Source organism: Halichoerus grypus, chromosome 11 (assembly GCF_964656455.1).
Source record: "Halichoerus grypus chromosome 11, mHalGry1.hap1.1, whole genome shotgun sequence".
In the NCBI taxonomy this organism is placed as follows: Eukaryota; Metazoa; Chordata; class Mammalia; order Carnivora; family Phocidae; genus Halichoerus; species Halichoerus grypus.
The window spans coordinates 101369963-101383965 of record NC_135722.1 but is presented as its reverse complement, the minus strand read 5'-3'; the positions used below and the strand labels follow the sequence as shown (position 1 = coordinate 101383965).

At 44.3% G+C, this 14003-nt stretch overlaps 1 protein-coding gene across 6 annotated transcripts in view; it reads right to left on the bottom strand.

Annotated features, from left to right (window-relative positions):
- The window catches only part of USP28 (ubiquitin specific peptidase 28), a 56754-nt gene that overhangs the window by 20212 nt on the left and 22539 nt on the right, over positions 1-14003 (bottom strand). For 2 of the 6 annotated variants that reach the window (XM_036088162.2, XM_036088167.2), the window contains exons 5-11: positions 13436-13595; positions 8138-8224; positions 7370-7507; positions 6459-6532; positions 5491-5570; positions 3912-4060; positions 1963-2090 (exon numbers count right to left, since the gene is read on the bottom strand). In XM_036088162.2, coding sequence (XP_035944055.2) covers positions 1963-2090; positions 3912-4060; positions 5491-5570; positions 6459-6532; positions 7370-7507; positions 8138-8224; positions 13436-13595 — 816 coding nt within the window. Of the gene's footprint in view, positions 1-1962; positions 2091-3558; positions 3634-3911; positions 4061-5490; positions 5571-6458; positions 6533-7369; positions 7508-8137; positions 8225-13435; positions 13596-14003 lie in introns of those variants that run through there. The other 4 variants (XM_036088164.2, XM_036088168.2, XM_078058975.1 and 1 more) reach the window with 3 other exon arrangements.

Genomic DNA, 14003 nt, shown 5'->3' with positions numbered 1-14003 from the left:
GATTTTATTTATTTGACAGAGAGAGACACAGCAAGAGGGGGAACACAAGCAGGGGGAGTGGGAGAGGGAGAAGCAGACTCCCCGCCGAGCAGGGAGCCTGATGCGGGGCTCGATCCCAGGACCCTGGGATCATGACCTGAGCTGAAGGCAGACGCCCAACGACTGAGCCACCCAGGCGCCCCCTGGCAAGCTAATTCTAATACTTACCTAGAAATGGAAAGGATCAAAATAGCCAAAACAATTTTGAAAAAAAAAAAGAACAAAATCGGAGGACTTACATGATCTGACGCCAAGTTTTACAATAAAGCCAAAGTAATCAAGACAATGTGTCACTGGCTTAAGGTTAGATAATAGATAAAACAGAGACTCCAGAAATAGACCCACAACTACATGCAAAATTAATTTCTGACAAAAGTACCAAGGTAATCCAATGGGGGGAAAGGATAATTGGACATCCACATGACTTCCTTCCCTCCCCTGCAAAAAACAAAAACAAAAACAAAAGCCCTCATCTCATACTATATACAAAAATAAACCCTAATGGGTCATAGACATGAATATATGAGTTAAAATTACATAATTTGTGGCCTTGGGTTGGCAAAGATCGCTTAGTTAGAACACAAAAACACAAACTGTAAAAGAGAAACTGATACATTAGACTTCATCAAAACTAAAAACTCACTGTCTCCTAAAGACACTGGTAAGAAAATGGAAGAGACAGCACAGATGGGGACTATGTGGTTCTGTACCCAAAATATATCAAAGAACTCACTCTTACAACTCAGGATGAACACAACCAACCCAATTAAAAAATGGACAAAAGATTTGAAAAGACACTTCACCAAAGAAAATATACAAATGACCATTAATTAAGCACATGAAAAGAAGCTCAACATCAATAGTTATCAGGGAGATATATGTCAAAAGAAAAATATGATATTCCCACAAACCCATTAGAATGGCTAAAATTTAAAAGACTGACAATTCCAATTATGGGCAGATTTGGAGCAAATGGAATTCTCATACACTGCTGGTGGGAATGCAAAATCATACAGCCACTTTAGAAAGCAGTCTGGAAATTTCTTATACAATTAAACATACACTTTTCATACAACCCAGGAATCTCACTCCTAGGTGTTTTACCCAGAAGCACTAAAAACCACACCAGCACTTTGGGGTGAATGTTCATAGCAGCTTTATTCATAATAGCCTAAAACTGGATACATCTGAAATATCTGTCGACCAGTTAATGGAAAAAATACTGGAATATCACTACAGTGGGTTATTACTCAATATGGATGAATCCCCAAAACATTATCTTTAGTAAGAAGACAACCACAACAGAGTGTGTTCTGAATACTAATATCACTATTGTGACATTCTAGAAATGGCAAAACTATAGGGCCAGAAAACAAGTCAAGTGGTTGCTAGGGCCTGGGGTGGGGAAAGAGATTGACTGCAAGGGGTATGCGGGAACCTTCTGGGGGATGGAAATGTGCTATATCGAACTGTGCTGGTGGTTACCTGACTATAGACATTTGTCAAAACTCATTGGCCCTATACCTAAAGAATGGTAATATTGTTTTGTGTGTAAACTATACATCAATAAACCACTTTAAAAAGATTAAAATCCTGTAATATGTCTACCTAGGAATTTTTTTTCAGGAATACAAACAGTATTGAGATTAGATGCAATACCCTGGGGCCGCTCCACATGCATGGCTCTCACCTGAAGCCTAGCTACTCAAGCTGTGGTCTCGAGATGAAATGCATCATCAGCATCACCCTGAGAGCTTCTCAGAAATGCCAACTCTTGGGCCCCAACCTAGAGCCAGTGAATCCAGTGACTCCACATTTGCATATTATCAAGAGCCCCACGCGATTCTTATGCACAATACACTTAGTAAATGCTCCCTACTCCTTCTGTAATACACAAAGAACACACTCAATCACAGAACTCACCTGTCCATATAAATGATCTGAGGAAATTCCAGCTTATTGTGAATTTTCTCTGGCTGACCAAGGGACTGATTGAACTCGAATCTTGAGAGTTCAAAGGTCAACACTGGAGGTAGCTTTGTAAACCAACGCTATGTCAGAGCAGAAATATGAAAGAAAGAAGTTAATTTCAGGAAATAGCAAAAGCCAGATTTAAAGCATCCCTCATCAAACTTTCTTCTTCTGGTATAGAATTTATATTCAAATCCAATTGACCCTAGAGGTTTTTTTATCCCAAATACTAAAATGACCACTTAGCATCGTGCCCTCTCAGAGAACGTGGTTAAACATTCCTCAAGACTCCAAATTTACAAGCCAGTCAACAACATTTTATTTGACTATTATCCTCAGAAATACCCACCCTTAGGTAGGTGAGCTGCAAGAAGAATCCTCACCACTTACTAAGTCATCAGTAGTCAAAACAGGGTCAAAAGCTGAAGAGAACGGCTAGCCTAACCAAAGAATCGGAAATTATGACCTAAGCAGCATATAACTAAGGAGCTAATTATCTCCATGAATCAGCTCAGAAGACTAATATGTGTACATATATACTATTTATTTACAGTCTATTCACCATAATGTGAATCCCCTTTATTTCTAAAATAAGAAACTTGAAAGAGCCTCATGATTATAAGTGCTCAAGTTTCTGAGAAAATCTCTGAATTCTAAGACTTTACAGATGTCTCATAAGGGACCCAGTCAAATCAACCTAGGATGTTACCTTGAGCTTCAAGAGAAGAAAGCACTGACTTCTAAAAAAAGATCTCAACTATTCCTGATCACAGATGAGGAAGAGCTAAACCAGGAGAGGCATTTCTGTTCAATTCACCTCTATGCCAGAGGTCTGCAAGAACAGTTTTAAGACGTTCCCTTTACCAAAGGAGCAAACAGCTAAGTTCCCTGTCCCTGTTGGCATGAGGTGAATCCAGAGAGCCTGTCTGACTGCCTCAGGCTAAATCTAAATAAGCATAATGATTTTCTTTTCTTTTTTTTTTTTTTTTAATAGCGTTCCCATTCTGAATAAAGGTCTCCAGAGGTCTAAGTAGCTGATGAACATCCCTTCTCTTTCGTAAGAGCGTGCATCAGCTGTGCACAGATGGGACAGATGTCCCATCCTGCCTCCCAGCCAGGAGTCCGCACTGTCCTTGGAAAGCCAGGGGGGCAGCAGCTCTCTCCCAGTGCTCACGCTGCCCAACAGCTCATGCACCGCGACACGGCTCGTGTGAGGCTCCCGATTTTAATTCAAAAAAGCTCTGCTTTCTCCGACAGTAATTACTGAGTTGGACTCACATAAGACCACAGTTTTGTTTCAAAATGTATGATAAAGGAGAACAAGCCAAGCAGTGTGGTAGTGACAGTTATGTTCCAAATTCACTAATTCTTAACCCAACTGGAATCCTGAGGCATTAATTAACCCTTGCTCTCCCGCGAACTTCCCCCTTTCCTTCCGACCCACAAAAATAAATGAACGTTAAATTTGAAAAATTTTAAAAGCAAAGGCAGAATTTACTACGAAGAACAGTAAATATTATAATAGGGAAAATATTCTAAATGGCATACCATAGGAGTTAATCACTGTACTTTTACCCTCCGAAAATATGGAGGCAGTGGGTTCTCCCTACTGGTACAGGTAGGCTTCAACAGAAAAAGAGAAACTTGATCATACTTAAAACATCAGAAGCAGCATACAACCTTTATATGATTAACTCAAATTCATACTTTCAGCAAAGAATTTATTTATCAAACACTAAGACTGACTAACGCATATCAACTCATGAGAGACCTTCAGACTAGTTCAACATCTGTTACGTGTAAAGTTCTTTAATATCTGATGGGAAGACAGTTTGCCAAAAAGCTCAGTTCTACTTAACTGGTTTTGTCACTGGCACGGCAAATAAAAATATCCAACTTACCTCTTGCCCGTACTTCACCGAATGATCGGAAGGAAGCAGCTCAATGTCACCCTCCACCATGGCCCCTTCCAAACATTCGTCTAAGTTGCGATAACCATTTACCTGAAGGGGATACTGGCCGAAGGTCTCATTGTTACAAAAGGGCTTTCCTAGGCAAAGAAACAGATTGCTTTTTTAAAGACCTCACTAGCATTATCCGAAGCCTTTTTGCTGGCACTACAGAGACAGCATCTTCTTGGTTCAGCAACTTGCTGAGAACCGTCAGAAGCGTACTTAAGCCTGTAGGGCAACTTCCAACGAACCAGTGGATCCAGGCACCGATCGTGAGCGGCTGCTACCATCACGAAAAGAAAGATGAGCAGACATTATGTGCCTCCTGATCAAAGACTATCCCACCTCTTGTGAATTAGTCTTGCCAAGAAAAGCCTTACCTGAATCTGGTCAAACTCTAGATCCAACTACCAATTTATAAAAAGAGGAGCAGAAAGGAACGTGATGTCATGGATATGTAAGCAGCAAAATTTCAGACTCTGGGGAATCTCAGAGAACAAACCACCTGGCTTCTTAAAAAATAACATTTCAAGGAAAAAAGAGACTGGGGGGGGATGGTGTACAGATTTTGATAGGAAACTTAAAAGACGTATCAACTATATAAATGACCCACATTTATTTTTTTTTATTTTTTTATTTTTTTTATTTTTTTTAAAGATTTATTTATTTATTTATTTGAGAGAGAATGAGAGACAGAGAGCATGAGAGGGAGGAGGGTCAGAGGGAGAAGCAGACTCCCTGCTGAGCAGGGAGCCCGATGCGGGACTCGATCCCGGGACTCCAGGATCATGACCTGAGCCGAAGGCAGTCGCTTAACCAACTGAGCCACCCAGGCGCCCCAATGACCCACATTTAGATCCTGATTAAAACAAACTGTAAAAATAAACACAACACCCATCCCCCCAATATATAAAATTATAAAACAACTTGGAAATCTGAACACTGACTAGATATTGGATATTAAATGCTACTTTTTTGGAGTGAATCGTGGTATTGTTATTGTTTCACAGAGAATACCAGAAGGGTAAGAGAAGAAAGGAGTTAGGGAATGTCTGGCCATGAACTAAAGTTTGCTGAGTTCATGGGGGGTTTTTAGACTGCCCTATCTGGATGATAAAAATTCTCCACAGTGAACAAAAAATTAAAATTACACATCCAACATGCAGCTTAGATAAGCCTCTAAAGTGGAGAAGTATTTTTGGCAGTCTAACTCAACAAAACCTTTTGAGATTAGGTATTACACTGGAAAAAAACAACACTGAGAAAATTAAGTAGCATCACCATGTCTGACATTAATACTAGATTTGGGCTGTGTGAATATTATACGATTTCATCTAACAACTGTAAACACTGTGCCCATTTTACAGATGAAGAGACTGAGGATCCAGGTACTCACACAGTTTGTCCATGTTACACACATACTAAGAGGTAGAATCAATATTCAGACCTGGAAATGCCTGACTTGAAAGCCTTTTCGACTAATACAGATACAGTCACAAGTCTAGAACTAACAGAGCAGAGAATTTACCTTCACGAACCCCTTCAGTGAGGAAAGTACCGTAGAAAAGCTGCACCATTGGATTTTCAGATTTGTTCCTGGGATTGCTGCTTTTAAAAAAAAAGAAAACAGTACTCTATCATTTGGATCAGATAAGCACCACACTAAACCTAACCGTCATTCAAAAGCAAAAATAGTTCATTTTCATAGACCTCCAAAGAGCTAGGCATGGTCCAAAATTAGTAATGGGCTCGTTCAGTTTAAATACTCATTGAGCAAATATACAGGCATGATCCCTGGCTGTGAGGAGCTGAGGGAGAGTCCTACATACCGAAAAATGCATGTCTCTGTATACATTCAATATATATATCTACAGCCAGTGACAGATGTGTACAAATTCTAGAATAGGACAGAAGCAAGAATCAACCCTCTTGTGCAGTTTTGCAAATAAACACAAGTTTTCCCAGTGGCACAACAGAAAAGGACAAGTCCGCCTTAAATAAAGTGTTACTATGTAAGGTGCTATGTGCAAAGCTGTCTTATGATATATATATATATCTCTTTTACTTAGAGTTAAAACAATTTAGAAAATTTCTCAGCATCTGTATTCGAAAGGGGATACTTGTATTCTTTGCCCTGAATTTCACTTCTGAAATTCATTTCAGTGCCTGCAGTGACTAAACTTGATTTACCACATTCACATCTAGGATTGAGTTGGCCTTTTAATACATTCTGTAGCACAGGCCATGACTTTAACGAAGTTCAGAGTTATGGCCTGACTTTCAGTAAAAGGTGGCAGGCTGAGATGATTATCTACATCTTCAGAGAGAAAAACCAAAGGCAAGGAGGATACAGAGTGACAAGTATCTGAGTGGTTACCCCATGAAGTTTGGCAAAAACCAGCAATTTCTACTGGAGAAGAGTACCTTCCCCCCATCATAGTTGTCGCTGGACCACTGTGCGTAGGAATGCGGGACAAACAAATCCTCAACACTCACTTCACACTCACAGCTAGCTGGAATGCGTCCTCTAGCCAATCCAGGAGCTTGTGTGTGAATTCACTCACATCTTGCTACAAAAAAGGCACAAATGGCATAAGAGTTAGACCCAACACTACACTTCGGGAAATGAAAATCTGCCCTTATCCCGCCAACGATTAAGACTGTAGGACTATGGAAGGATTTGTGTATTGAGGACAAACAGCAGGAAGAGACGAGGAACCCTGGACCCCAGGCACTGCAGAAACAGAAGGCAGCCGCTGACCAGCTCGTGGCTAGGAGGGAACTGGAGCGCCATCGCTTCAAGCCACATCTATTTGTAACAAACGGGGAACAAACAAAATCTTCCGGGCAGGCCTTAAAAAAAAAAAAAGAGAAAAAAAAGGTCCACAGAACAGACTCTAGTCCTCTAGAACAATATGAGATCTGAATGGAGAAAAGAGACTTTTATGAAATGTTTTGAGAATTTTGTAGAACTATAGGACCTTTAGAGAAACAAAGGGAAAATTTAATTTTACGAGGCAGGTGCTCTTCTACTGGTGACAGCTTTGTTTTGTAACAGAAGGCAGGGAAAGGGAAGCACTAATGTCTAGAACAGAAAGATCGCTCAGCAAAGCTGCTCAACTTAGGTTTACGTAATATTAAAAATAGGATTTTTATCTGGGCCATCCCAAGGCACAGGCGCAGACAGAGGGCTTTACTTTTGTCAGCGACCCTTTGCTGTGATGCGCCGAGGTATTTTCAACCTCCTCGCTACTCCAACAGCCCCTATGTACCCCGAGTCCCGTGCAGTCACGTTCAGAGCTTACTGCACAGCTGACCTGAGGCCACATCACAGGAACAGCAGCGAGGCATGGCTTTAAACGTCACAGAACCCAAGGGAAAACACGAGAATAATGGGCTTCTCGTACCTGCTGTTCCTCAGGTGATCGGAATGCTCCCTTTAAGAGATCCAGGGCTGCTGAAGGGTCTACAAATTTGCGATTTGATCCCATCATCAGAGCAAACAAATACTGAAGCTCTTGCATAAACACAATATTTCTCTTTTCCTGTAGAGACACCAACGTGTCAGTAGCGCACGAGACAGCAGCCTAGACCTGGATCAGTGAGGACCCAAACCACCTCACAGGTGCTCTGATAAGGTCTGTGTAGGGGATTACCTTCAACTGAAGCTGTCTATGTGGAGGCCAGGAAGGAATGTTGTAGGAAAGGCAAAAATGTTTATTTTCTGAAGCTGCTGCCCTCCCGCCTATTAGGAAAACGCACCCCCAAGGTGAAATCCTGGCAAGGGTTAGATCGCTGGCAGGAGGCCACGTCCTTGGGCAAGAGCCGACCGGAGAACCTTCTGGAGGGTGCACGCCTCCAGCATCGGCACAGGACGCCACACACACTTTCTGTGATTCAGAATTTCTGAATCTCCCTCCCAGAGGCAGAAAAGCGGAGGCCGTCAGGACGACTTGCCACTTTCTTGAAACTCTTTTTCTAATTTTATTCGTACTTAACTTTACATTTTTGCAAACCCCTGTTTCGTGTCACAGAGAAGGAAAAAGCCATTTGGGAACGAAAACAAATACTAGCGCAGCCAAAGGACATCACAGCTATCAGCTTGGGCCAGAATTTAAAAGCCTTTGGGATGAGAGGGACCAAGCGAGAGTGAGGACTTCTCCACAGCAACTTACCGTGTGACTCGGACAGTTTTCAAGCACATTCTGCGGTAGGCTATAGCTGAGGACGAGTCTTCGAAATGCAGGCAGTTGAAAGAGAGACTGAAAGAAAGACAGAGATTCGTAGCCTTTCTTTCAAATTAACTGCAGCAGGACGGTATTTCTTTTACCTTGAAAGTACGTGTGACCGTCACCTGCTATTTCTACCTCTATCCTGTCTGAGGGAATGATGGCTACGGTACAAACAAAGCTGACGGAATATTAATTCTTTTGGGAAAAACCCAGAAACAACATCATGGCTGACAAGAGAGACGGATTAAATAATGTATAGTATGTGTATATGATAGATCGTTATGTAGTCATTAAAATCAAGTTGTAAAAAAAAGTGTCTTCGTAAAATGGACTAGTACACAGCACTGAAAGTGAGTTCCCGAGAGCTACAGGATCAACATGGAGAAATCTCAGAGCTATATTCTGTGTGGAAGAAAGTTCCAGAAAAACAGAGTATTAAAGTGTTCATAGTAAGTTTAATTATATACAAAACAACATGGCATTTGGTCTAAGGATACTTGCAGGGGTGGTTTTACCTGCGGGGAAGGGAGGCTGTGACTGGGATGGGCACAGCAGGGACTGGGTATGGGCACTCCCAGGGACCCAGGGAGCTGTACCATTTCTTTCTAAAGCTGGGCGGTGAGGACAGCAACGTGGGCTACTCTCCATTCTTTGTCACAAGAACTGCATTTAAAAAAAAATTTTAACAGCACGAATCTCTGGCTTACTTGTAAATCATGCATAATCCCACTATGAATATCTTTTGAAGGTTAATGTTTTTAAAAATCCCTTGTATGAATACAGCTCCTCATCCCAACACACTCCTCAGAGGAAAACCCCTCAGGAAAAGCCCCTTGGACCTCCTGGACGCCCCGGGGGAGTACACTTTCCTCCTCAGGAAAGACCCAGATGAAAAACTCTGGAAGCAACATCCTGGGTAGACAATAGGCCTCTGGCTTCCCTCCCACTCTCCCAACCCAACTGGGATGCCACCAATAGGGTGAGCACACAACCAGGCGGTGCCTTTTTTTTTTAAAGATTTTATTTATTTATTTGAGACAGAGAGAGAGAAAGAGAGAGTGAGAAACAGCATGAGAGGGGGGAGGGTCAGAGGGAGAAGCAGCTTCCCGCTGAGCCAGGAGCCCAACACGGGACTCGATCCCAGGACTCTGGGATCATGACCTGAGCCGAAGGCTGAGCCACCCCGGCACCCCTGGGCGGCACCTTTAAAGTCAGTCCTGCTGTTCCACCAACGTTCTATGTGGAGCCAGAGCAAGACCGCTCTGCTCTCTACTCAGCCTCCTCTCTTCTCCTTCCACCTCCCCTGTCCCCTCCTGCTGTGTCATTCGCGCTCTGCTGACTATGCCGTCACATGTCCCAGAAATTCTGCTCTGCCATGAGAAAACTGGCTTTACACTCCACTCTAACCCCTCTCCTTCAACCAAATCTGGCTTTCCCCAAAGACACCGCCATTCTTAAAACCCCTCGACGTGTGAGCTGATGACATTTCCCAATCCAGTATCCCTAGGACCCTCCAGCACCTGCTTCTCTGGTGTCACTTAATTACATCCTCCTCCTCTACTCATAAAGTTTAGAACTTTGGAAGAATCTTCAAATCCTGTCTCTCTCTTAACCATTCCCATCCAATGAGGAAGAGGTCGCTTGGACTCTGCCTCTGGGGTGCTCCTTAGAACCACCTCTTCCCTCCCATCCCTACCAAGTGCCCTCCTTGGTCTCTCCTCACTGCTCACCTGGGTCACTGCTCACCTGGGTCACTGCTCACCTGGGTCACTGCTCAGGGTCTCTCTGCCTCCAGGGCCTCCCCTGTACCAATTCACCTGCCACACGGGTTCCTCTGTCTTCCTAACAGGACTAAAATAAAGCTCCTGATCCATGGACACCTGCCAAAGGATAACAGCTCTTCTTCCTCTCCCAAGTCCTGTCCACACCCAACCCAACAGGACATCATGTTAGCCCTGCCCTCTGAATAAATCAAGAATCCAACCTCTTTGCTACTTCCATGGCTACTGCCAGGTCCAGGCCACTGTCACCTGTCCCGTGGACAACTGCAGCAGCCCCCTGCAGAGTTCACTCCACCTGTCCCTCACCACCCCCATTCTGCTCTCCTCACATCAGCCACAGTGAGCCTTTTAAGATTCGGGTCAGAGTTCATCACTCCTCTGCTCAGAACCTCCAGTGACTCTCCCCTCTGCTCCTAGTGTCCCAGCCCCTCGGACCTCCTGGATGCCCTGGGGAGTACACTCAGCCCGCTCCCACCTTGGGGCCCTTGCTCCGGGGTTCCCCCACCTGGAATGTTCTCCCCGGAAGCTGCCTGGCTCACTCCCTCGCCTCGCATGTATCTGGCACCTGCTCCAACGTCATCCCCTGGGCGAGGAGGCCTTACCTACCATAGTTTATACTGCGCCCTGCTCCAATCTCTCCTGCAGCAATTCTGGTCTCCCTGCCCTGATCTTGCTTCTATCACACCGATCACAACCTAACATGTCACCTAAATTTAGCTACTTAATTAACTAGTTACTTTTGCAGTTTATTGTCTTGCCTCACAAAAATTTAAGTTCCATGAGGGTAAAGCCCCGTCTTGGTTCTATTCATTCCCTTATCAAGGGCCTAGAACAGGGCTAGACATGCAGTGGGTGTTCCACTAACGTTTGCTGAGGGAACACAAGCACATCCACCCAGCCCAGGGACCCTTGGCTTTGCGAGCATCCTATCTCTAGTAACGCATTTCTCCATTCCATCTCTACACCCACATCTGAGGTCACACCCAGGATATGTCAATTCCTGAGACGAAGCCAATTCTCAGGCCACAAATTCAGAAAAGCCTGCTCTTGAACCATAACCTTTCTGGCGTTCTTGATCCAAGTCCCCCGCAGGACATCTGTTCTTTGACTTCACCAAGGACCTGAGCAAACAGACGCTTCCTGTTCTCCCCTAACCACCAGTTCCTCCCTGTCTTCATTCCTTCCTCTCTCTAGCTTTGATTCCAGGGTCTTTAACCATCCTTCACTAAATCCTCAAACTTTCACTGAACCCAGCAGAGCCTCCAGCCTAAATAAATTTCATTTTCCACTTAAGAGTCTCAGAGTGCTGCTAAGAAAAAGTCCTGATAAAAAACAGGCCACACTGACATCACTATGCATTTAAGGTCAACACCCTCAAGTAGACCTTCTAATTTGTAGAAATCCTACTACTGTGTCCTGGTGCCAACTGGTTTCCCACTGTCCGCGGTGACCCCCCCTTTAACACCCGATGCTGTCCCCTCTCCATGGCCTCAGAAAATGGCTGCTCACGTCACAGAGAGGATGATCGGAAATTACTTCAACTGTAATCTGCAGCCATCATGTCTTCCTTGCCCTCTCCCCTACTATTCTCTTGCCCCTCCTGCCCTTTTCCTACTTAGGACCAATCCCTACCTCCAGGCTCCACATCCTGTCTTCTCAGGCTTCCTCAGGAACCTTTCTCAGCGATGCCCTCGGCTTCTTTCAACATCCCCACAGGTGTGAAGGCTGAGGAGCGTGTGAATGCAGCCAGGGTGCTCAACCTCTCTCCCCCTCTCTCTCTGAAAGGACTGACTGATGTCCCTAATTCCACATTCCTTCTGACATGCTATTCTCAACACAGATGCCCGCCGTCTTCTTAAACAGAAGTAGGATCATCTCACTTCTCTGCTCTAAACCTTCCAATACTTTCCCACCTCATAGACAATCCCTAAGTTCTCTTCACCACGCCCAGCTCCCCCACCTCACCTCCACTACCTTTCTGACCTCGTCACAGTCTGTTCCCCACCCGCGAGTTCTGCCCTCTTCCTGTTTCTCAACACATCAAGCAAGCTCCTGAACCTGGGTCTTTTTACTGGCTCCTCCCTGTCTGCTGCCCTTTCTGTAACTACAGGGCACATTCCGTCCCCTCCCTCAGGCCTCTGCTCAAAAGCCCGCCATATCAGAAAGGCCTCCTTCCCCGTCCAGTTCCTCCCGCCCTCACTCATGTTTATGGCACTTCGCACCACCTGATATATATTTTACTGTCTGTCCCGCTCTTTTCAAAGGAAACTCTGAGAGTAACGGCTTCGATGTATTCACTGCTGTTTCCCTGGTGCGAACACAGTGTCAGGCGCACAGTAGCTGAATGAATCTGGGTCCTATGTGTGGAAAGGGAGGCCTCCATTTCCGGCTGAGCAGCTGGGTAGATGTCAAATACCATGAAGGAGAAGACTGGTGGGGCAGGATCAAGCGCCGCACCGTGGCCATGCCAAGTTTAAGATGCCTGGGAGGTATTTCTAGAAAGGCAACCCTCTCTCTAGGGGAATTCATCCACTCCCTTGGCTTTATCACTCTCTATATGCTACTGATTCCCAGAGCTGCATCTGTAGCCCAGATCTTTTAAACAAACTACAGGTTCATGTCGTTAACTGCCTACATGTTTCTTCATGTGGCATCTTAAACTCAGCGTGGGTAAAACTGAACTGAGATCCCACTCTTCACACACACCCAAACATTCTTCTTTTAGCGTCAAATGGCACTATCACCCACCTGATTCCTCAAGCTAGAAACCTTGGAGTCTTTCTCAACTCTCACCCCTATATCCAACCGCTCCACCACATCCTGTAGATCCGATCTCCTACGCAGCTCTAGAATGCTTGTACTCTCCTTCCAAGCCTTATGTAGCTTCTCTATTCCAGGCCGCCATCACTTCCTGCCTGAATATCTCTGATCCCCTCCCAACTGATGATTTCTCCTTACTAACTCTGGCTCTGCTCCAACATGTGATTCAGGAAATGCTAATCCAAAACACCTATTCAACATCTTTGCAACCATATTTGCAACCACAGGATATTTTGTTTTTAGTACTGCCCAATTTGGACACCAGAGCATCTAAATCCAAAAAAGGAAAGCAACCAAAACACAATAACGCCATGGGGAAAATAAAACACCCCAGTCTTATATATCTGTTTCCATTTTTTAAAAGCTATGTTTCTCACATTTCAGTTGAACAAATTACAAAGTTGTTCCCAGAACACACAGTTGTCTCAAAAAATATCATACCTGAGGGGCACCTGGGTGGCTCAGTCAGTTAAGCATCTGACTTCGGTTCAGGTCATGATCTCATGGTCCTGGGATTGAGCCCCGAGACAGGCTCCCTGCTCCACGAGGAGTCTGCTTCTCCCTCAGCCTGCCGCTCCCCCTACTTGTGTTCCTCTCTCTCTCTTTCAAATAAATAAAATCTTTTTAAAAAATACCATACCTGAATAACAGCACTAAACCAACATGTATTGCCAACATTCTTCAGCCCAACGGGCCACCCATCGACTCTCCTCCAGTCGTTAGGATTGGGATTTTCTCCCCAGACTTCACAGCGTTTTCTCTTGGAGCGTTTCGTTTCAGCAGAGGCTGCCTCGTGCATCCTGTATGGTGCCGAAACACCACGAATCCAGAAAGGAAAAAGTTAAGGAACAATGTATTATATATGGAGAATGCTGGTAATCTTTCATAGATAATCCAAAATGCCAGATGAACTATTTACTGGGTCATCGCTGGCTATACGGTAATTATAAAATTATAATGCAAGTGTAAAGTAAGATTTAGACATAGATGTTAATCCTTCCATCAGAGATTATTACTTACAAGGTCCACGATGGAACTGAGCTGACGCTCAAGCCTATTTATGGCTACTGTATTACAAGTTTTAGATTTCAACAACAGTGCCCTATCTCAGACCTTGCCATTGAAAAAGGCAAGAGAGACACTCTGCTAACGGTAAGAGCCTTTCAACGGCCTAGCACACAAAACCTGGCCCTATGTTTCCCTGAAAA